The following is a 24,093-nucleotide window of genomic DNA, read 5'->3' as shown; positions in this document are numbered from 1 at the left end:
CAAGAAATGCCTTTCTAAATTCAGAAACTGTAAATTCAGAAGTAATTAAAGACAAAAATTAAGTTTGATAAATTTATGACATATGTGTGCATGTATGTGATTTTTTAAGGACAAAGCACCATATCTAGAGTCAAAATACAAATAACAAACTAGGAAAAACTATATGCAACTTATATCACAAATAAATGGCTATTTTCTATAACATATGAAGGGCCCTACTAATTGAGAGAGAAAAATTATGTAAACCCAATAGAAAAATGGGCAAGAGACATGGTTAGTTCACAGAAAAAAAATGAAGTGCCCTTAAACATATGAAGAGATGCTTAATTTCACTCAAAAGAAAAACTCTACTAAACTATTATGTGATATCATTTCTCTCCTATCAGACTGGCAAACATAAAAATTGTCAAGATACAAGGTTGATGAAACTGTACAGAACAGATATGCTTATTCAGTGATAGTGGGAGTAGGAAATGTTACAATTCCAATGATGGGGAAATCTAATAAAATACATATGCACCTATTCAAGCATAGGAATTTATCCTGAATATTCCTCCATAAATATAAAACAAATGTCTGCACAAAGTTATTCATTCTGATATTATTGTAATAGCAAACTCTGGCAAACAACCTAAGGTCCCATCCTGAAGAGTCTACTTGAATGAATTGTGATATATCCAAACATTGGAACACATAGTAAGTAGTAAGAAAGTTCTCTCTGAGATAATTTGTAATAACATCCATGACATAAGCTTTTTTTTAAAAGCTAGGTGACAGGAGTTTGTAAGAGTGAGAAAAGTAGTGTCTATCAACGTAAATTTTTACTTTTGCAAACAGAAACAAAGGAAAATTAAACCAGAACTCAATTGTTTTTAAATTTTTTCAGTTTTCAATTACAGATGACATACAATATTATATTAGTTTCAGGTGTACAACACAGTCATTTAGACATTTATGTAATTTACAAAGTAACCACCCTGACAAGTCTAGTACCCATTTGAAACCACGTCATTAAATATTATCGATTATATTCTCTATGCTGTACTTTACATCCCTGTGACTGTCTTTATAATTGACAATCTGTACTTCTTAATTCCTTCACCTTTTTCACCCATTCCCCCAAGCCCCCTTCTGTCTGGTGAGTTTGTTTCTGTTTTGTTCATTTATTTTGTTTTTTAGATTCCACATGTAAGTGAAATTATATGTTTTTTTTTTTTGTCTTTCTGTGACTTATTTCACTTAACATAATATCCTTTAGGTCAATCCATACTGTCACAAATGGTAAGATTTCATTTTTTATGGCTGAGTAATATTCCATTGTATGTATGCACCATGTTTTATCCCATTCATCTATCCATCAACACTTAAGTTGTATCTTGGCTGCTGGTGAAATTGTAAATTGGTGCAGCCACTATAGAAAACAGCACAGAAGTTCTTGAAAAAATAAAACTACTGTATGACTCAGCAAGTCCACTTCTGCATATTTATCTGAAGAACTCCAAAATACTAATTTGAAGAAATATATGCACCCCTATGTTTATTGCAGCATTATTTACAATAGCCAAGATATGAAAGAAACTAATTTTTAAGTGTCCTTTAAGTAGTGGAGAGAGGGATAAAGATAAAATTTCTCTGAATATTCCTGTTTATATAGTTTTGACTTTTAAACAATGTATGAACCTGGGGTTAAAAAATAATATCATCTTCCCCCCCTTCACACCCCCACTCTTATTAGGGATTTTTGGACCCAAGGGTAGGTAGGACGATGACCATATCCAGCTTGAAGCAGCTAGAGGAATTCGAGACCCTCGCCCATTGTCCTTTATAAGATTGTAAAGGGTCTTAAGTCTGAGAGGGAGGGATTGTTATTTTTTTATTGTTAAATTAATTAATTAATTATCTAAAAAACAAAAGAATAATATATGAAAGGGTGAAGCCAGAGAACTTGTATGTACGACCCATGGGCATGGACGGGGCCGGGTGGGGGGATTGCTGGCGGAGGGGTGGTGCTGGGCAGAGGGGAGCAATGGGGAAAAAATTGAAACTGTTGTAACAATATAATCCATAAAATATACTTAAAAAATATATATATATATATATATCATCTTGTCCCTAGCTTTGTAGACTGAAAAGGCCTACAAGTAACAGCACCCAATGAGCACTTCTTTTTTTAAAAGGTTTTATGTATTTATTTTTAGAGACAGGGGAAGGAAGGGAGAAAGGGAGAGAAACATTGATGTGAGAGAGAAATATTGATTGATCACCTGTGTGGTCACCCCCTCTTGTATACACCCACACCTAAGCATGTGCCCTGACCAGGAATAGAACCAGAGACCATTCACTCTTTGGGACAACACCCAACCAACTGAGCCATACTGGTCAGGGCCAATTAATATTTCTAATACTCAGATCTTTGTCTCCAAATATCTTTCAAAGAAAATAGGACTCTTGGAGAAAAGGCTAATTCCAGGTCTGTGACAGGGAAAGAACATCTTGGGCAAGAAAGTAAGGAAATGCTCAAAAACTAAACGTGGTTATGTCAAAAGGAAACAGTAACAATCCTACTTTCCAAATTTGGTATCAAATACAACTGCATCAAAAACAATAATGCTGTACTGCTGAGGCCTAAAAGTGAACCGGGACATGGTTTCGGACGACTTCAGAAGGGAAAAGCGCCAAGAGCTATTATATACAAGCATCCCTCAAAACAAGACTGTACCAACCTTGAACAGTAGGAAAGGGAGTGGGGACGCTCCATGTATTCTGGGGGTCTGGCCAGTTCCCAGGGGCCAAGGACCCACTAGGTGTTCCTCGTCACGCAGAGAGCAATTATCTTCATATAATTATTGTTAGTAAAATCTATGTAAGCTAGGGAGCAGTCCTCTAAAGCCTCACCCATGGAGTGGACACATTGCCCAGGACCCTGAGGCTCTGGAGGACCACTGCCCTGGGGCTTCCAGGTGTGCTGCTGTGTGACTTCAGATGCTGATAGCTCAGTTGGTGATGTATTCCCCCAGAAATTCCCCTCCACCTTTCCCTGCATCTTACTATTCATTTATACTCTTCCCCTAATAAAGCATTTTTTTCCTTATCTCTATCCAGAGGGCCTGTGCTTTTGTTTTTGAATCCCTTTCAATAGTGCTGAGCACTACAAATGCCAGGGGATTGTAAGACATGGATTTGTTAAAAATACTTGAGCCAACAATGATATGAAAACGGGGGCAAGGTAGCAAGTAAAAATCTTTCTTTACAGAAGAATACCTACTAAGAAAGACTGAAGAAATAATAAAATAAGAAAATTGCAGTTTTGCAATAGCCAATTTAACAATCGATTCAGGCAAGGATGATTAATGGAGGGTGAAGTCAATGAATGAATGCTAGGAAACAGGATAATAATTTTCATTCCACGGTTTCCTTATTAAATGTAAAGAGTAAAATGTACCTTTATAGTGGAGATGTCTAGTGGTCACCATTTTAACCAAGTGATCAAACTCAGCATGAGCAATAGTGGAACAACCTAACACTAAGTGTCTTCTGATAGGATGCAGTGAGAAATGCAATATATCACCCATGTAGAATTCTTGCCAAAAACTATTTAACCTGAATCTAATATTAAGGAAACAATCAGAAAACTCCGTATTTGGAATGTTCTGTCAGAAAATTAGCCTGAACTCTTCAAAAAATTCAATGTCATGGGGGGAAAAAAGAAGAGATATGAGTGCTTCATTCTAGATTATAAGAGACTAAAGAGACTTAACCAACTGCAAGTCATGAACATTCATGGAATTCTGGATTTGTTACAGAACCCCTGGGCTGCTCCAATTGAAAACAAACCCACGGGCTCTTTAGCTAGGGGTCCGATTGCCCGCCGCCAAAATTACAACTCTGAACATTATATTTGAGTGAAAAGAAAAATTGTTTGTTACACATATCCTTGCCTCCCCTCTACCAAACCCAACCAGTTTTAGGGGGGTCAGAAACACCGTTTCCCTACTCCCCAAACACAGTTCAGCTTTACCAGCAGCTGCCAATCACTCAATCTGATTGGCGAGGTCCTTTCTGTGCTGTGGTGCCCTCCAGCTCTCAATGCAGAACCTCCTGGATTCTCAGCCTCCTTGTGAACTGTCTTCTTTCTGTAAACCACGTGGATCTCCTCTCCTTTTCCAGAGCACCTCTGCGAACACTCACCAGCGAGGGAGCCAGCCCTCAAGCGTGCCCCTCTAAAGTGTTCGCACTGCCTACATATCCCCGACTGCGTCCTCCGATTGCAGTGGGTGTTGCCAATAGTTCTGACCATTCACAGAACCCCACATAGGCTCTGTGTGCTCTCCATACCATCACCTGGTTCAAGACTCCTCCCGTCCACCTAAGGTTTCGATGCATTAAAGCAATTTACATAATGAAAGACACCGGCCATCAGCCTCAGGCATGTGGAGGCATTCTGAAAGCTGCTTCCTTCTCCCCATCCCCCAGACACAAACTCTGGGGATTTTTGGACTCTCCTGTTTCTGTAACAGATTGAGGAATAAAATCTAAAATACACATTTTGGGGACCATTTCAAATGGTTCCTAGTGTATATGTGTGTAGAGAGAGATATCAAAAATGATAAAATATTAATATTAGTGAATCTAGGTGAAGGGGCCCGGCTGGATGGCTCAGTTGGCCAATGGGCTGTACACCAGAAGGTTGTAGGTTCGACCCCCAGTCAGGGAATATGCCTTTGTTGAGGGTGCAGTCCCCAGTCAGGGTGCATATCAGAGGTGTGAGAAATGCTCACAGTAAAAACCGGGACACAAGACTTGAGCAGCAAAGGGAGGCATTTATTCACGAGTCTGCAGAGTCGGGCGCATCCTCAGCCAGGAGCATGTGCGTGCCAAGTAGATAAAGAAAACTGGTTTTATAGTAATGTGTTTAGCTCCCCCTTCCTAACGCAATTAGCTCCCCCTCCCCTCTCCTTCTCCCTCGTTTCTCCATTACTGGTTACTCCGGAGTTACAATCTAACCCGATTATCTAAATGCCCCTATTGTGATTTGTAAATATGCTAATGCTATCAACTCCCTTCTCAGAGGTCCTCTAATTACATTTGCCCTTGAGACTCTCTAATTACATTTGCCCTTAAGACTCTTTAATTATATTTGCTCTTTGTTACTACTGATTTTCTACTGGTTTGGGAGTCACTATTTCCTTGTTTCCTACAGAGGCAACTGGTGAATGTTTCTCTCTCACATGGATGTTTCTCTTTCCCTCTCTCTCTCTTCCCCCCTTCCCTGTCCCCTTCCTCTCTCTCTAAAATAAATGAAAAATATCCTCAGGTGAGGATTAAAAAAAAAATCTAGGTGAAGGGAACAGCAGCTATTTATTATACTCTTTTTAAACTATTTTTATGTTTAAATAAAAATAAAACTATTGTACAGGTGTTAGGAATAAAGAAGCAAGCCAGTGACTCAGACCAGTAGGAGACAATGAACAGATGCATCATGGAAAAGGGTCGAGGAAATGACATTCCTCAGCTCCTCACACATATCTCTGGGATCAATAGGAGGAAGATTATTGTCACCAAACACAGAGAAATGGGAAGACATAGATAGATAACTTTGCAAATAAATTGGAGGTAGGCCTATAGCTAGATTACCCTTAGTTAATCACACCCTGAGTTAAGCAGTTAATCGCATAGAATTGTGAACCCGGATTAACCAGTAATGGAGAAAAGGGGAAGGAGAGGGGAGGGGGAACTAATCCCGTTAGGGAGGGGAAGCTAATAGCATTACTATAAAACAAGTTTTCTTCGTCTACTTTGCTCACACATGCTCCTGGCTGGCGGTGCGACCGACTCATGAATAAACGCCTAGCTTTGCTGCTCAAGTCCTGTGTCCCGGTGTTTTATTGTGAGCGTTTCTCACACAGGCAGCTCAAACTGTGTACAAATGACAAACACAACTCATTTAATATATAAAATATTCTATTTAAAATGTTATTTTCTCCTTACTTTTCATGCACTAAGGAGCTCTTATCTTTTCATTGGTAACCTCATGACTATTAATTAACAAATACTGAAGTGCTATGTTTTATTCCCCTTAAAAATCTTAAAGCCAGACATAGAAAACAATGTAGGTCAGCAATAAGTTATGAAAACCTAAGAGGCAAAGAGTGCAGAAGCTGAAACAATGAGGTCTCAAGGAGGACAGAAAGAGAAAGCAGGGCTCCAAACAAGGAAAAACTGAAAGATAAATGTAGTAGAAATAGAATATTGATTGATTCAACAATGGCGTCAGGCACTGTTCTAGGTATTGGGGATGTAGTAGTGATAACCTACATTGCAGTGAGCAAAATAAACAAAAATCCCTGCCTTTATTCTAGAGGAAATGGCATTTATTATGTAGCAGGCACTGCTCTCTGAACTTTACATATACGCGTGTTAACCCCACCCAACAATCTACCCACTTCTCCAAGGAGTAAACGAAGAGAAAGAAAGGGCTGGTAGGCTGCCTAAGTCACGCAGCTAACTTAATGTGGCAGAGGTAGAAATTAAATCCAGGGGGTTTGGCTCTACCCCTCACACTCTTAAATTCTGCACTGTATCACATAAGAAAGTAAGAAAGAAACTGAAAGAAAAAAAAAAGAGAGGACAGAAAAGGTAAAAGAGACACAAAGCATACCAAAGGAAAGGATAGCTATCAGGAGTATTAAACGAAAGAAGAGCGAAATTCCATACATTTCTTAATGAATTTATAGTATTGAAATCAAGAAACTAACATAAGATTGTCCTTACTATAAAAGTTGAGAAAGAGGGGAGAGTTGAGAGAGACAGTAGGGTTACTAATGACCAACTCAGCCTACTTTACCTTTTCGACCAAGCCTTGCCCTTGAGGGGTGAATTATGAAGTATGTGTAAGAGATAAAGAGGGATTATTACTAACAGTTTCTTGGAGTTCATGGACATTCCAGATCAACTGGTTTGCAAACTTGCTAAACAAGAGACTCAGTATTTTCTACCCACTTTTTTCTTTGTTGATATAACGTACTAGCTACCTGGGGAATGAAATCTCTCTAGATATAAAGTATTATTGAGAATTTCCACAGCTCTCATACCCCTAACCTGATCACACGTACTTTGATTTAAATAATGATGTACTGGAAAGAAAAGTTGCCTTGCCCCTTAGAAATTTTAATTATAACCTAATCAAGATTGGGTATTAAGATCATGACCTTTTTTTTTAACTAACCCAAGTGACTATTTAACATTTTTAATAAATATTAATACACCCATGTTGAGTCACAGATAAAATTATCTCTGCAATAACATTACATACTGCTGTTGAACTTTTGTTTATGCTCAAGACAGACATAGGGTAAAAGAACATTAGTTCTTTATTATCACTAAATGCTGACTCAATAGCTAATGATGCCATTTCCTGTTGAATAAGTTGCTTACTCATATGCAATGAGATAGTCCGGTCTTACATCCTAATCTCTGACAGGAGAGGAGGAGGATGAATATACTTCAAAACTTTGGATAATGTAGACAGCTGACACTGAATTACAATTTTAAAACCTCCTTTAAGCAGCTACTACTCAGAGTGCTACCTGAGTCACCCACTGCAGTTTCTGGGTGGAAAAATAAATATTTTTCCCACCTTCATAAATTCTTCTGGCTGGAATAATAATCAAATTAACCTGAGACAGATTAACAGGAGAAAATGTCCAAATTTATTACATGTGTGCATGTAGAGTACATAAGAATATGAGACCCCAGGACACACTGGGCAACTAAAGCTTACACGCCATTCTGGGGTAAGGAGAGGGAGGCAGAGGCCTAGGATTCCAAAGGGAAAGTAGGCAGTTCACAGGTAGATGAGAAACAGCAAACATACCATGAACAAATTCTTGCTGGGCTACCCAGAAACAATGGGCACACGGAGGCATCTAAAAAACCGGCTTTGCTAGTTTTATATATGCTGGGTGAATAAGCTAAGGTGAATAGCTAAAGTGAACGGCTCCCTTCCTTTAGGCAGGCAAGTTTCTTACTGAGTCTTTTGTTTCTTAAAAATAACCAGCTTAAAAATAGAATAACTTCTGCAAAAAAAAAAAAAAATAACCAGCTTAAAAAAATTACTATCCCAGAAGGCATATCTTGGGGTGGGAAACCCTGTTGCCCATCACAGTTAACTGGCAGACTTCGTATTCTTTATCTTTTAACCTAACATCATACAGCTTCCAACCAGAGTCCCTACCCAAATCAACACAGATAAAATTCCACTTATTCCATGAAGCTTTTAACTACTTTAGCTCTCATCCATTTTCTCTTTACTAGATTTCTTTACTTTAACTTTTTTAAATAATTGTGGTGCCTAATATATGTACATAATTATTCTTTATTATTCCTTCCTTAAAGATAATCTACTTCAGTGGTTCTGCTACTCGTGGCCTGTTAGAATCATCTGGGAAGGAATTTATGACTTGCCAGTGCCCCAAGCTGCCCTCCAAGCCAGGTGAATCAAAATCTCTTAGAATGGCCCTGACCGGATAGCTCAGTAGGTTAGAGCGTCCTCCCAATTCTCCGCGGTTGCAGGTTCCATCGATTGCCATTCAGGGCACATATAAGAGTCTACCAATGAATGCATAAATAAGTGGGAAAAGTTGATGGCCCACCCCCCACCTTTCTCTCTCTCTTAAAAAAGAAAATAAATAAATGAAAAAAAATTCTTAGAGTGAGATAATACTTTTTAAAAATATATTTTCCAGGTGATTCCAATGTGCAATTAAGTTTGAAAAGTAGTGAGGCAGTTCAAGCTCATTCAAATGAAAAGATTTGGCTATTTCATGTCTATTAGTTTTGTCTTCCCAATGTGATTGTAAATTCCTAGAAACAGAAATTCTTGCATTTACTTAGCAATAATAACGTAGTTACTTGTGGTGAATGCATATCTAGCAAACAATAAATAAGCTCCATTATCTGGTGGTCTATTAATCTTCTCAGACCAGGTGGCTTCAAAAAAAAAAAAAAAAAAAAACTCCTACCAGCACCTCCTCCACTCCCTAGACTGACTTATTAGAATCAGTAGAGGCCTGAGCTTCATGAACAGCCATCCCTGAGAACCACCAATAACCTATTTCCTGATAAAAGTGATGTGTATGTGACCACAACCTGTCATAATATGACAGGCTCATTCATTTCTAAAGATGAAAAACACTATCTGAACAAGTTTATTTACCAACAAATACAGTAAGAGTTAGTCTGAGAGGCTCTGCTGAAAGACCATTGCCTGAACTGCAAACTCCATTGCCAAAGGCACCAATAGGCTCTTAATCTGCCAATGTACCAAGGACCCCTGTAAACAGGGTCATGGTAACTTTCCAACCAGATGATGAAATGCAGACAGTTGCCAATATGATGAAATATAAAAGTTCTTTATCATTCCATTTTCCACTACTTTGCATTTCCTAAGTTTTAAAAGTGAAACTCTATTAATGTATTACTTTATTTGATTAATGTATTCATTCAGTAGATGTGTTGATTCATTTATTAATGCCAGAGCCACCTCAAGCTGTTTGTAGCCAAACAATCAGAAATCCATTCTGGCCCCAGTTTATTCCCTCGCTTTTGACCCCACCCTCCCCCTGTTACAGAGTAGCGGTCTCCAAAAATCCCCAGAGCCTGAGGTTTGGAGGATGGGGAAAAGGGAACAGCTTTTAAAATGCCTTTGCATGACTGTGGCTAGTAGCTTAGTGTCTCAGTTATGCAAATGGCTTTGGTTCTTCTAAGACCCCAAGAAGATGGGAGGGGTTTTGACCATGGAATAGTGAGGAAAGAGCATACAGGCCTGTGCAAGTTTCTGTGAGTGGTCAGAACTGGGTACCTCACCCACTGCGTCACAGAACACTGTCAGGGATTTTAAAATAGACAGTAGACATTTTGGCTAAGAGAACACCATGCAGCTTTGAGAGGAGGAGAGGAGATCCACACAGTTTGCAAGGAGGGCAGAAGAGAACTCCATGCTGCTTTGAAAGGGCAAACAGAGAACCATGTGTGATCCAGTGCAACATGACACATGTTTTCCTGGACTGTTATATGGAGGCTGATGACATCATACCCCAGATCCTGAAGGAGACAGCTGACAGATAAGAGATGGGGAACTTCTGGGCATGATTTTGGCTTCTAGCCTTTTGGGGAGCAAGGGAAGTGCTGGGTCCTGTGGGAGAACAGAGCTCTGAGCTGAAGTGCTCACTGCCCTCCCCAGGTTGGAATATTGTAAATAAAGACCTGTTTTCCTCAACACTAGTTGTTGGTTTTTACACCAAGCACCACGTGAAAGAACCCTCTTTTGCTCTGTAACACCCCTGCCCTAACATAGACTCTTATTTCATTTCAGGGCATGGCACTATATGCTTTCCAAATTAACAAATTTTAAATCCCAGGAGCCAAAGACCAGCAAGAACGCACCTGCACTAAAAATTAGGTTTGATTTCTTCATCCTGCTTCAGCAAGTAAGAATGCAGCCTTGAGAAATTACGGGACATTTAATTAAGCGGAGTTGGGAGGGGCTTAGATGATTCTAAGGAAGCTGGAGCTAGTGCTTGATTAGATCTGGTCAAGAAATGGGACAACCCGTAGAAATGGTGCCTTGATATTTTTTTATCAAGGGAATTAAAGCAGGAGCAGACAAGCGCAACCAACTCAGCTATAAGAGGGAGGTGTTTAATCTTTGCTGTGGTTTTGTAGTGGCCTTGTCTCTGGTCACAGAGTGTCCTTTACATGCTCAATGTTTATATTATGAGTGTTGAGTATGTGCAGGAGTGCATGCAGTAGGTACCAACACCGTCCGGCTGCCAGCAGAGCTGTTTTATTTTGGCTTTTTCACAAAAGCTGTTCGGGAGGCCAGTTTTTTCAAGTCAACTATAAGATAAAGCCAGAGGCATGCAAGTGAAGGGGAAATCTTCTGAAGGCAAAGGTACTAAAACAGTAGCAGAATGATAGTCCAGTAGAAGAATTTAAAATAATGTCTGGATCTAATAGGAAAAGTGAGAAGGCCAGGTCCCTGGGAGGTTGGGTTGCCAATGGGAGGCCCCTTTTGACTCTACTAGGGCACAATGTCTTCCTTGACTTTTCAGACTCCAGGGATATAAATTATTTTACTACCCCTCACTGGCCTGAAACTATAGAAGGAAGCAAATGGGGTCACTTTAGCTGCCTTTATCAGTCTTTTATGCAGACACCACTATCCTGGAGGCAAGTTACCTGTTTCTCTGGTTTATATTCTTTTTAGACTTTGTCTCACTGAGGTTTAAATTATTTCACATTTCCTCTTATTGTTCTTTTATGCTTTTAGACACAACTTCTTAATGTCTAGAAATCTGGATGCTATATGATGGGTGAATGTGTCTCATTTCTCAACAAATAGGTGCTTCCCATTCTCCATAGTGAAATATTGAACACTGAAATATTGAAAGCAATATATCTGTGGTTTACATTAGGCTTCCCTCAGAATACAGACCTCTTCATTGGAATTTCCCCAATATTCCTGTAAGGAAAGAAAATAAAGTGTTCTTAGTGTCACTTGAAAGCAGCAAAAAAGGCCTAGAGTTTATCTATGCAGATTTTTGGTGATGTTTCCCCTAATGTTGTCCACAGACTACTAGCTTCAGAATTACTGAGGGTCTTGCTAAAACTCCATATTCTAATCTATAAAAACAGAATCTGAGAGGTTAGGGAATTAACTTGCCGGTGATGTTCATGTACATTAAAGTTAATTTATTATCTCCTATTTCCAGACACAGAATTTTATGTTACTACATAAAAAGAAGAAAACTTCAAAAGGACAAGCAACTTGGTTTATTCCCCCAAGATGTCCCCATTACCTGGAAGGTGGTTGACACTGAGTACACACTCAGTAATTACTGGTTAAGTAAGTAAATAAGCAGGAAAGAACATTAAGTCATAAACTTAAAATAGGAAGGTAATTTTTTAATTTTTAAAAATTTTAAACTGATTTTAGTGAGAGAAACATTGATTTGTTGTTCCACTTATTTATGCACTCATTGGTTGATTCTTGTATGTGCCCTGATCTGAAATCAAATCTGAAACCTTGGAGAATCAGACAACGTTTTACCCAACTGACCTACCCAGCAAGCAGCAAAATAGGAAGGTAATTTAAGATATGAACAAGCATTTTAACGTTGAAGTTCAGACTCCACTGTTTATCAGTGCTCGACCTTGGACAAATACTTAAGCCTCCCTGTTCTTCAAAGTTCTCAGGGAGACTACTGCTTCCTTAGTTTATTGTAAAGAATAAACGAGTTTAAGTATATAGCGTGCTTAGAACAGCCCGTGTCTGAAATGCTCAAAAACTTTAGTGAGATGTGACTTAGCAGAAAGCAGCCCAAGGTCAGGCACCTTAATCAGCCAGATCTCACCCAAGTTATCTCACTCCAAACACAGGGGGTTTTTTTGTTCTATAATTTGGCAGACATCAGAAAGTCCTCTCTTTCCAAATGTCTCTTTCAGCATTCTACTTGATTTTTCATATTAGCACATAAATTCCTAATATTGCAGTCATTTTTCTAAAGCAGATAAGAAAACTGAGCATTTTCTAATAAAACAAGCACCTGTTTGCTACCAAGAATGGACCAGAAATTACAAACTAAGCTCCCCTTTTCCTGTTAGCTGGCTTCCCCCATTAACCTCCAGCCAAGATTAGTGTGGCCAACATAGGGCCTGGCAGTGAGTAGATTCCAATAGCCCACACATATACATTTATTTTTAAACTCTAGAGCTAAAGAGAAGTGGAAGGGGAGAGTGGGGAATTTTAAAAACGACATGGACCAAAATTTTAAATCCTAAAGAAGTTCATTTAGCGTTTTGTGTTTGTTTTGTTTCCATTTGATCTCACTAAGCCCCTTCCTGGGATAAACGTTGATTAGAACCCAGGTGAACACAGGCGTGGCCACTGCATTCCAGAGGAGCAGCAAACAAAAGCCCTTTTCTCAAGGGCTTCAACTTTCCCAGTTTGATCCTTTGACCTACATCCGATTATCTTGCCAGCACCGTGGGGGCGGGTTCGAAGTGGACAACAACCCTTTTTCTGAAGAATTTGATAAAGTCATATAATTAAAGAGAGCCAACTTCCTCGTTCCTTCTCTTTAAGGAGCGTCCTTGGGAAGACGGGCTTTGTTGGGCAAGTCAAAGGTGCGCAGTAGGAGGGTGATTTGCGCCTCGGCTCTGGAGAAACCCGGAAAGTGGGAAGTGGGATAAAGTTCAGGAGTTGAGACAGATCCATAAATAAGACGAAGGCAGCAGGATTACGGTCCCGGCAAGGGGCGGAGGAGCGATCGCTGGGCGCCAAGCTTTTTGTCTTTAAGTGGCTTAAAGCCGGGGTGGGGGGTGAGAGGAAAGTGGAGGGAGAGGGGCGGGTTCTGCAGCCCCGGCTCCGGGGGGCGGGGCGCCGGGGGCGCGCGGCCGCACCCAGGGCAGCCTGTCCCGCGCTTTCCCGAGCTCAGCCGGAGTTTGCCGCGTGCACCCGTGGAGGAACCAACGAATGAATGACCCCCCTACCACGAGGATGGGGGCCCCGGGTCTCCGTGGAGCTATGCAGCCCGCGGCCTGCCCCCGCAGCCTGGAGCGATCGGGGCGCGGGCCCCCGCTGGCCGCGGGCGGAGGGCCAGGCGGCGGCCACGAGGGCTGCGGGGCCGGGGAGAATCTGGACTCCTCGTCGTGGGTCAGAGAGAAAGTGCTCTTTCTTCTTCACCCAGAGAGAGGGATGGGGAGTCACGGGGACCCTGAAGGGGAAGATGTGGCTGGTGGGGACGACTGGCAGTGCCCATCTCACTTACCACGAGAAAAGCGGGTTTCTGGCAGCCGTGTAGACGCTCCCGCCGGAGCCCCGCCGCCGGACACCGCAGCCCCACGCAAACCCGTGCTCGTGCGGGTGGTGGATTATCAGGTGACACAAGAAGTCCTGTGGACCGCGTGGAAGAAGGGCTGCATGACCTCACAGACCGAGGAGCGCTCCATGACCATGGTCACGTTTCGCACCAACAAGGAGTAAGGCAGCTTGTGGGGCGCAAGGACCCCGGGGGCACCCCGAGTCCACGCGGCGGAGAGACAGTTTTTTCAGAGCCACCGGGACCTGATTCCCTGAGGAGATTAAACAGGAAGGAGGAGCCCAAGGAATGTTCTGGGCTGATGCATCAACGGTAATCCTCAAGGAAAGCAAATGCTGTTCCCGGAACCCCAACCTGCAATTAACAAATAGCAAGGACTTTTAAGGAGGCAAGCGCGGTGCTTGGAGAGGCCGCTGATCGCACCCAATACACATCGAAGAAAGAACTGTAAACAACTTATTACCTCGTTTGCGGCGTAAATACTGTGAGGGTCTGGAGACCTACTTCATTCAGAAGGGGGAAAGAAAAGGTAGTACTTTGGAATTAACAGATGTGGGAATTTTGGAACAAAATCTGTTGTCGATTGTCATTTTGCAACACCTCTCACTTGATCTCTTTTCTGGCACCCCACTTTCTCTTTAAGACTAAAGCAGAAATGAAGTTTAAGGTCTGCTTTCTGCAAAGGGAATGGGGGTAAATGAGGAGAGAGACTTGTTTTTTTTAAAGCTGAAAAAGTAAAAATAAATGATTTGAGAAAATTAAAACAACAGCAAGTAAACATTTTTTACTTCCTTATGTTGTGCACATCACCCCCCCCCCCCCCATTTAAGTGTTAGGAAGAAAAAAGAGGAGCTAGGAAAAGAAGTTGAAACAACAAAAGACTGAGTTCTAACAGTGAAATACCATTTAAAAGGGCTCTACCCCAAAATGTCTACTTTAGTCCAGTAAAAACGCTGTTAACTTGAAAATTTTAAATATTTTAGTGTAAAAATACTGCAGATAAATCTTCTAATCTACAGGTAGAAATGTATAGTTTGCCATAAAATGACTATATATCTTATTCTTGTCCATTGTTCTATTGATAAGATATATAATCATGAGTTACTGAAAATACATCTCTCTGGATGCTGTTAAAAAATATTCCTTCTGCTGCTATGAAAGTAACTTTTTAAAAATTTATTCCTCTATTTATTAAATGTCATCTTTATTAGCCCTTTAGTAGTGTGTCCTGGTTTGGAAATGTGAGAAGCCAAGCCCTCATGGAGATAGACTGATTGACTAGTCCATCTAGTCAGGGGTAGAATTTGTTTACCGTAAGAATTAACAAAACAAGGGGGACTCTGGCTTATGAGGAGTAAACCGTTCAACAGTATCCCCTACCCCACTCCCCACTCTTTGCCCTTGTTTTCAGTTTAGAGCTTGAAATGCACTCAAATATACTCTGATCCACTTCTTGCCTCCTGGCAGGCAAGGTAGGTAAAGTATGTCCTTATTTTGTAGATGAGCCAACCTAGGCCTAGAAAGCATGTGGCTTATGTAGGTCACACAGCTAGTACTGCATATGCTGACCAAATAATACAGGTGGCTGTGTTCCAATAAAACTATTTATGGACACTAAATTTTGAATTTCATATAATTTCCCAATGTCATGAAGTACTATTCTTATCATTTCTTTTCAGCTATTTAAAAATGTAAAAAGCATTCTTAGCACATAGGCTACACAAAATGGGTTATGGGCATGATCTGGTCTATAGGCCATAGTTTGCTGAACCTTTTATGATCAATCATAAAATTCAAACTATAACCAATCAGGGGTGCAAAATAGATTAGATATAGTCTCTAAAACACAGTTGTAATCTATTTGAAGACAACAGTTTTCTTAGTGACAACATTGAAGTGATAACCCCAATACAAGAAGGGCTTTCACTCTTTGATGTGTAACAGAGTCCCAGGCCTGTGGTCAGCATATGCGGGGCAAACATCAGACAGGAGACCAGATGTCCATATTGATTTCTACTAAAATTGTGCATGTGATGTAAATGTAAACTAGCATGCCCTGTGTCTTGTATCTAGGTGCTAACCATCCTAAAAGGATAAACAAATACATATTTCAGTAACTCCAGATAGAACCAACTGCACTAAGTTAGACAAGGATATGATCATCTCTTGCATAAAGAATAGGAATGGCCTTTGGAGGGACTTCTAGGGAGTCAAAACATGACAGAGGTGAAGTATCACTGGTGTCTGAGGAGTCACCACTATCAGTTCTCATGCCCATGAGGCCAACCCTTGAGCTGATCTGTGTTCAAAACTGCTTGATGGATGGAAAAAGTAGTAAAGGCACCATAAAGTACTCCCCCCCCCCCCCCAAACAACCCTGCCTGGCTGCTCTATGAGGTTGAACTTCTTGGTAGACTTAACACCTGACTCAATAAAATAAATTTGGTTGTGGGCCATATGCCCCACGTGACAGAGCATTGACTAGTCAACAAGAAAAGCCTCTTAAACGTGGATCAAAAACGGAAGGATCATTTGGTTGCCTTCTCTATGGAGGCAAACGCCAGAGTTCAACTTCTTGATCACATAGAGATCAGCAGTTCAAAACTGCTCCACCTCTTACTAACTGTGACTTTGGTCAAGTGCTTGATCTCTATGTGCCTCTGTGTCCTTATTTGTTAAATAATACTATCAACCTTATAGGGTTATTTTCCCCTAGGATTAAGTTAAATGAAAAATACTTAGAACAAGTCTTGGCATAAAGTGAGTGCTTAAAATTAGCTATTATTATCAGTGTTACTATTTTAGTTCACTTTCATCCTCACCAGACTTAAATATTTTATTTAAAAAATTGTTGAAGGTATACAGACCTAGAAATCCTATAGAACTCAAGCCAGTGATTTTTATTCACTCTTTTCTCCATTGCTAAAAGAAGACCTATTTGTACCTCTTTCAAACACTTCGTGTATGGGTAAATACAGTTCTTAAATTCCTTAGATATGACCTCCACATCTTGTAATAAAGATTGACCCTAAGGTTCAAAAATCTACCATGTGCCACACTTGAGTCTTTGAAGGGGTTCCACACACGCTGCTTGGTTCCTGTTGGTTGGTGGGAGCTTTGAATACTTTCTTTTTAGGACCTGTCAGGTTAAGTTTGTTTTCCCTCTGGGATTTTAAATCTGACACTGTTGTAAGTGAGAAAAAGAATGGGTACAGTTAGTTTTCATTTTGTCTCCTTTCTTTTAAAACGTATTTATTCAAGTCAGCTTGACTCCATTTGTTACATAGGAAAAGGGTCTCAAGGTCTGGGCAGTGCTTTGACTACATGCTATTCTTGCTTCATGTTAATACGCAGCACAGCATTTTTCTGAAAGAGCCGTAAATAGGATGAGCTTGACTGGAACCCACCTGATAAGTGTAACCAGCTGCAAAGAAGAAAACATGTAATTAACCAAACAGTGTATCTAAGCAATGGCTAAGCCCCGCTTCCAGGGAGACAGAGCATTGGGAGTGAATCCAAACCGCTCCCCTCCCCCTTTACTTGCTGCAAGTAAATAAAACTACCTAATGACACCCATGTCTAATGGAGCACCCAGAGCAGCAAACCCCCACAACACTAATCTAAATATGTGGAGGTCATTTTTAACTCCTTTAAGTACAAATTCTTTTTTAAAGAATGAAATGCCTGCTATGTACTTACAGATTTTCTTTAAATAGATGTCTCCCTGATAGGAAAAATAAGTTACAGTACTGTTGAATTTGCTTCACAGATTTTCCTGATCCAAGCAGAACCCTATCCTGTGAGGAGCCTGAGGAATCTTCTCCCATTCAGTGTCCTGGGAGTGAATCCAGAGTGAAACGTGGGCATCCTCAGTACTAAGATATCTCAATACTAAGAGATGGCTGGGTCTTGGCTCTTTGCTCTCACCTCCACCTCACCGAAAAATGTGATCATCTAAAATTGTCTTAGGTGGACGAATCACAGCAAGAATTTCCAGCAAGAGACAATAAGACAAATATCACAGTCACAGAACCACCATGGATCAGGCAAGTGTCAACCTGTCTTCAAACCTCTGTCCACAACCTCCATCACTTCTGAGATTCATTATATGTGGCTTGCTGCTCTTATTCTTGTTGGTTCTCACCAGCACTTTGTGGCTTTTTGCTTAGAAAGAGAGAGAGAAAAAGCTTTCTTTTAAAAATAGAAAGTTATGTTCGCTGCAGAAGAAAATGAGGAAATACTATTTTGCTAGGGAAAAGAAAAATGGAATTAAAAAAAAAACAAGTTACCTGTGACCCCTCATCACTTCATATTTGGTATGTTTCCAATCTGGTTTTATTTCTTTCATTCTATTTTTATGTACAAATACATATACTTTTCTGAGCATAAACTATGCATAAAATATGAGTATTGTCTTTATATGAAACTAATGTATGCTGATGCTACTCAAGGTGTAGTCTGTGAACCAGCAGCACAGGCATCTTCAAGAAAGTATTTAGGAAAGCCAAGTGTCAGGCCCCACCCCAGAGCCACTGGTTCAGAATATGCAGCTGTACCAGCCTGAGGTGACTCACACTCCAGTTTAAGAAGCACTGATGTAAACACCATATGGAGCTCTGTATCCCACTTCATCACTTACAAAAAAAAAAAAAAAAGTTTTCTTGTTCATATATTCCTGCTTAATTGTTAACAATGCCATGGAAATAATACTTTGTGGAATTTTGAAGACGTTTAGAGATTACAAAAAAGTTAAATCTCATATATATTGATTGTGACTTGGCAAAGAAAAATCTAAAAAGATTTGTAATTTTTTAAAAAGCCTTATTTAAAGTTTTTCTTAATAAAATATTGATTACTGGAGTTAAAACTACAGTCATGTGTGGCTTAACAATAGAGATACGTTCTGAGAAATGTGTTTTTGCATTTTGGGCGTTTACATCTTTGTGTGAACATCACACAAACCTAGATGGTACAGCCTACTGCTTCTGTGCAACAAACGTGTTCAGCATGTTACTGGACTGACTACTGTGGGCAGTTGTAACACAATGCTAAGTATTTGTGTATCTAAACATAGAAAAAGTACAGTAAAGGTATGGTATGAGATATACAAGGAAGACAGAAATGCGGTACTGCTTGGAGAGATAATGATTATTTCAAATTGTAAAGGACTACTTGTCATAATAAAAATGTAATAACGTATTAGGTTTACATGTAATTTTTTTGTTCTTCTATGTGGATAATCCCTTCTTTGAGGAATAATGGAAAATCCAAAAGAAAACAAATACACAAAACGAAACTAAGGTAGCCTTTCCCACAAATATCAGAAAAAATATGACATAGTATGAGTGAGGCCTTCATTAAAGAACAACTCTTATGCTTTTTTCAAAAATTTGAAATCTAATGAGAAAACACATTTAAAATGTGCCAATGCTAAACGTTAGGATATGACTAAAAATCCGCTGTTTTTCTTACCTACAGTTCTCCCCTCTTCTCTGACAGCATTTGGCTCTCAAAGTGGAGGCCATGTTTCTAACACAATTTGTATTAGGAAACACATGTGCCTCTCACTTTAAGTCTATTCTGAGACTGCTCTAACCACATAAATGTATTGTTTTCATACCCAAATCCCAGTGTATGTATGTACCAGTAATGATTCTTACCCAATGCATGTCTTCAACAGTATGTATGCTTTATCATTTATGTGAAAATAGATGAGGTGTTTATAATTAATAGCATTTCAACTGTATAATAAAAGCAATTTGAATTTAAAAAAGATGTGGTTGCAGGACTAGAATTTGCCCTGGGTGAGTCAGTGAGTGGTGAGTGAATGGGAAGTCCCAGGACATCACTGCATATGACTGTGGCCTTCATAAACACTGCACACTTAGGCTATGTTACATTTATAAAACAATATGAGATTAAATGAAATGCAAGAGGAAATGATACAATCAAGAGATGTGCTGAACACAAGATGTGTGATGAGGCTGCTGCCGGGTTAACATAACATGCTGTTTTACAGCAAGCTTTTTATATTATAAAGTAGAAAGAGTATGCTGTAAAATAATGATAAAAAGTATAGTATAGGAAATACATAAACCAGTAACAGAGTCGTTTATTATCATCAAGTATTATGTAGTGTCATAATTGCATGTACTGTACTTCTATAAAACTGGCAGTACTTTACATGAGCATGATCCCAAACATGTCTATAATGCTTCCCAGTGTGACTTCAGGATGGTTACCAAGTCACTAGTGGAGAAGAATGTCTCTGCTCCAATATAATCTTGTGGGACCACTATATCATATGTGGTCCCTCTCGACCGACTATTTTTTTGTGGCACATGACTGTATTTCAGAAACGTGGTTCTTTTATTATCTAAGAATGTGAAACAATCCTTAGACATCCCTTAAGAGAAGGAAGGCAGGAAGTCACTAATGAAAGCAGAATTGCAACAGTTCTGAGGGCAGACAGGTCAGGACTTGTCAACCACTTGTAATAAATTGCTAGGAGGTAGAGCCTGAAATTTTTAAAAATATTTTATTGATTATGCTGTTACAGTTGTCCCAATTTATTTTCCCTTTGCTCCCCTCTACCTAGGTATCCCCCTTCCCCCAGCAATCCCACCCTCCTTAGTTCATGTCCATGGGTCATGCATATAAGTTCTTTGGCTTCACCCTTTCCCGTACTACAGTATTCCCTCACTTATCACAGATATTACGTTCTAGACCCCCCCCTCCCCCGTGATAGGGGAAAATCCGCGAAGTAGGACCCTTACATTTATTTTAGTATTTATATATATTTTAAGGCTTTATAAACCCTTCCCACACACTTATAAACTGTCCCCTGTCCCTTATTAACCTTTCCCACTCCCTTATTAATCTTTTCCACACTTTTATAAACACTACTTATGTTCTTAAACATATTCTACACTCTTCAACTTACGTAACTTTAACAACATACGTATACAGTACCACAAAATCCCGCAATATAGCAAAAAATCTGCAATAAATAATTATATATAATATTTTTAAAAATCCCGCGATACAGTGGAGGCCACGATTAGTGAATCACGATATAGAGAGGGACTACTTGCTGTAGTTTGATATCCGATATTGTTATCCCTCCAACTTTATTCTTCTTTCTCATGATTGCTGAGGCTATTTGGGGTCTTTTTTGGTCCCATATAAATTTTTGAAATATTTGTTCTAGATCTGTGAAATATGCATTGGTATTTTAATAGGAATTGCATTGTATCTATAAATTGCTTTGGATAGTATGGACATTCTAATGATGTTAATTCTTCCAATCCATATGATCTCACTCATATGTGGAATCTAATGAACAAAATAAACTGACACACAAAATAAAACCAGAGGCATGGATACATGGAACAGACTGACAGATCTCAGAGGGGAGGGGGATGAAGGGACAGGAAGAAATTAGCCAAAGAACATATATGCATAGATGCTTAGTCCATAGACACAGATAACAATGTGGTGAAGGCAAGGGAGGGCACAAGGGCTGGGTGGAGGGGCACAAGGTGGGTGGGGAAATGGGGGATATCTGTAATAGTGTCAACAATTAAAAAACAAAGGCTTTGTGGAAGGTGCTGGATTGGGGATGATGAAGAAGGCCTTAATAATTCTCTCAGCTTCACTAGGCTTCTTCCTAAATCTAGGCCATACCTTCCTTTCCTTCAAGCATTTACCTGAGAAAACTTTCCATCTTAAATTCTTTCCCTCTCCCTTTGAGATGTAACTCTTTAAAAAAAAAAAATCTCTTGCCAGTTTTACAACCCAGAAATGTCTTTCTCAAGAACCTGGGAGCCAGCCCATTGAAATGTAATCATCAAGGAAGACAGCATCCCTATCTCCCAGTCCCTGAAGGAGGACAGGAGTCTAACTCCAGTGGGTACTGAGTAGCAAACACAGATGGTCTGATCACAGAGAAAAACATTCGCAAGTTAAGGAGCAACTCTGCTGCTGGACACATCCCACTGGTCAACCCCCGACTGATGTCCTCCAACACATCACCTGCTCTCACCTCAGCACTTAAAAACCCTTCTCTCTGTTTCAGTGGAGCTGAGTTCAGACTAAGTTCTGGCCTCTCTCCCCTATGGCAACAGCCTTAAAGAAAGTCCTCCTTGACTGTTTAACTTTGCCCAGGGGAATTTTTGCTTTGACAGAGATCAGATAAGAGCAGGGGAGAAGCATTTTTGTTGACAATGGGGATGTAGATTTGATTCCAGAAAGGCTAAAGATGCTCTGTATCTCGGGAGGCTGCGGGGTGGGGGTGGGGGGAGAGGGTGTTGGGGGTAGGTGGGCTGGGGGGGACTGACAGTGACTTCTTTATTCTGCTGACATGGTCCTGTGCCTTTACAGAGACTTCAGAGCACTGAACACAGGAGAGTGAGGTCTTCAAACTCCAATTACACCAGGAGCAGGAGGAGAAGCAGAAGCACTTATTTTGTGACCTGGCACACTGGCTGTAGTAAAAAGCAACTATCTGTTATTAACCACCCCTTTTTAAAATAATTATTCACAGAATGTCTTACGGTTATTTTAATCCTCATTTCTTAATTGCGGTACTGAAGGAAGTTCATGGGCATCCTAGGACAAAGCATTATACAGTCCCCCACCGCCAGGTCCCCGGCCCAACCAAATGACTGGTGATACTTGGATGTCTCATATGCCTTGGGGGAAAAGGACAGTTTAGTGTTAAAGACAAAAATAGAGCACTAAGTAAGGATACTATTTGTCAAATATTCTGGTCATTTGTTCTGTCCTGGAGAATGGCAGTAAGTAAAGTAGTTTGTAAACAGTGGTTACCACAGAAACTCCACCTGACTGGACATGGAACCCTCTGTAATGATTTGGCTGGCAAAATGCAGAAAGGAAAGCCACTGATAAGGACCACAAGATAACCGCTAACCCTGCAGGTCACCTGCAGGGCCTGCTCCAGAACAGCACATACTTTGTGAGGCACTGGTTGAGTGATGAAGCCAGTGTCTGGGCTGAGGTCCAGGTCCAGATGGGAGACCACAGGGGCTGCTGGAGGGTAAACTTTCTGCATAAGGCTTGTGAAGAAAACCAAAAGCTCCATCCTGGCCAGTGACTTTCCAGTACACCCCGGTGACTTGAATAGATGGACATGGAGAAGAATTGTTAAGACATATCAGCAAAAAAAATCTGGACAAGGAAAAACTCCACATGTAATTTTTCCTACTATAAAATGAGGGAGTCAGTCATGTAACTTCTTCTGAATCTCATTGGGCTCTGTCTCCCAGTTTAGGCACTAGAAATACAAAGTTAAGTATATATGCCAATTCTATTTTATGTGCACCTATGGAGGGGACAAGCAATTAAACAAACATTAACATTTTTAAAGAGAATTTTATGAGTTTCTTTGAGCCAAAACTGAGGACAGCTGTGAGGAAGCAAGATCTCATATACCCCCAAACATTAACATTTTAATGTGAAAAATGTTATGACAGGTAAAGTCAAATGTGTCATGAAAACACACAATAAAGGTACCTGATGTGATGTGGAGGGTCAGGGAGCGCTCATCCTTCGTATGAGAGCTTTGTATCTAAGCTCTTGCACAGAGGGCAAGAGGAAGTTAACCAGGTGAACGGGAGGGAGGACATGGAAGGGGTCATGATGCATTTGAGGGCTAGAAGAAATATGACTCAGACTAGAACATAGAGCAAGAGGTAGGGAACCTCAGACCTGAGGACAGAAGGATGAGTAGAAATTAGATCATGCCGAAGCATTTTAAGAAGAGATACTTAGTATTATTTTTGAAATATAAATTATTTGGGAAAAATGTCAAGATATCTGAAAAGTGGAGTAAGTTACAACAGAGGAAGGCAGTCTTCTAGGTGAGTATTAAAACAACAGGGGACTTAATGATTATATAAGGGTAGGCAAGGTTTATAGTGGTGTGTTTGGCATCAAATGAACCCCAAATGAAAAGAGAAAACTTCAGTAGACCTAGAGCACACTGAACATGAAAGGAAGCTTTTCTTTGTTTTATGAATAAGAGAAAAAAATGTGGTATTTTCATGGAAAGACAGGAAAGGCCAATAAAGTGATATGTCATATAAAATTAAATATGGAGTTTTGATAATTTACCAGATATCTTCGCTTATAACACCGCAACAACAAAAACCAAATAAGGTTAAGTGACTTCCTCAAGTTCAAATGATATAAA

The 24,093-nt window shown here is 40.1% G+C and overlaps 1 protein-coding gene across 1 annotated transcript; it reads left to right on the top strand.

The window, feature by feature from the left end:
* The first annotated feature begins 13,422 nt into the window (after window positions 1–13,422).
* CUNH6orf141 (chromosome unknown C6orf141 homolog) lies at window positions 13,423–14,646 on the top strand. Its single transcript, XM_090280459.1, has one exon. It carries the CDS (start codon window positions 13,535–13,537, stop codon window positions 14,042–14,044), a length of 510 nt encoding a protein of 169 aa, XP_090136585.1. The 5' UTR covers window positions 13,423–13,534; the 3' UTR covers window positions 14,045–14,646.
* Window positions 14,647–24,093: the final 9,447 nt, after the last annotated feature.

Source organism: Furipterus horrens, unplaced genomic scaffold, assembly GCF_987537825.1.
Source record: "Furipterus horrens unplaced genomic scaffold, mFurHor1.1.pri manual_scaffold_6, whole genome shotgun sequence".
Classification (NCBI taxonomy): domain Eukaryota; kingdom Metazoa; phylum Chordata; class Mammalia; order Chiroptera; family Furipteridae; genus Furipterus; species Furipterus horrens.
Note: the sequence above shows the minus strand (reverse complement) of the source record. Positions and strands in the feature narration are given on the sequence as shown.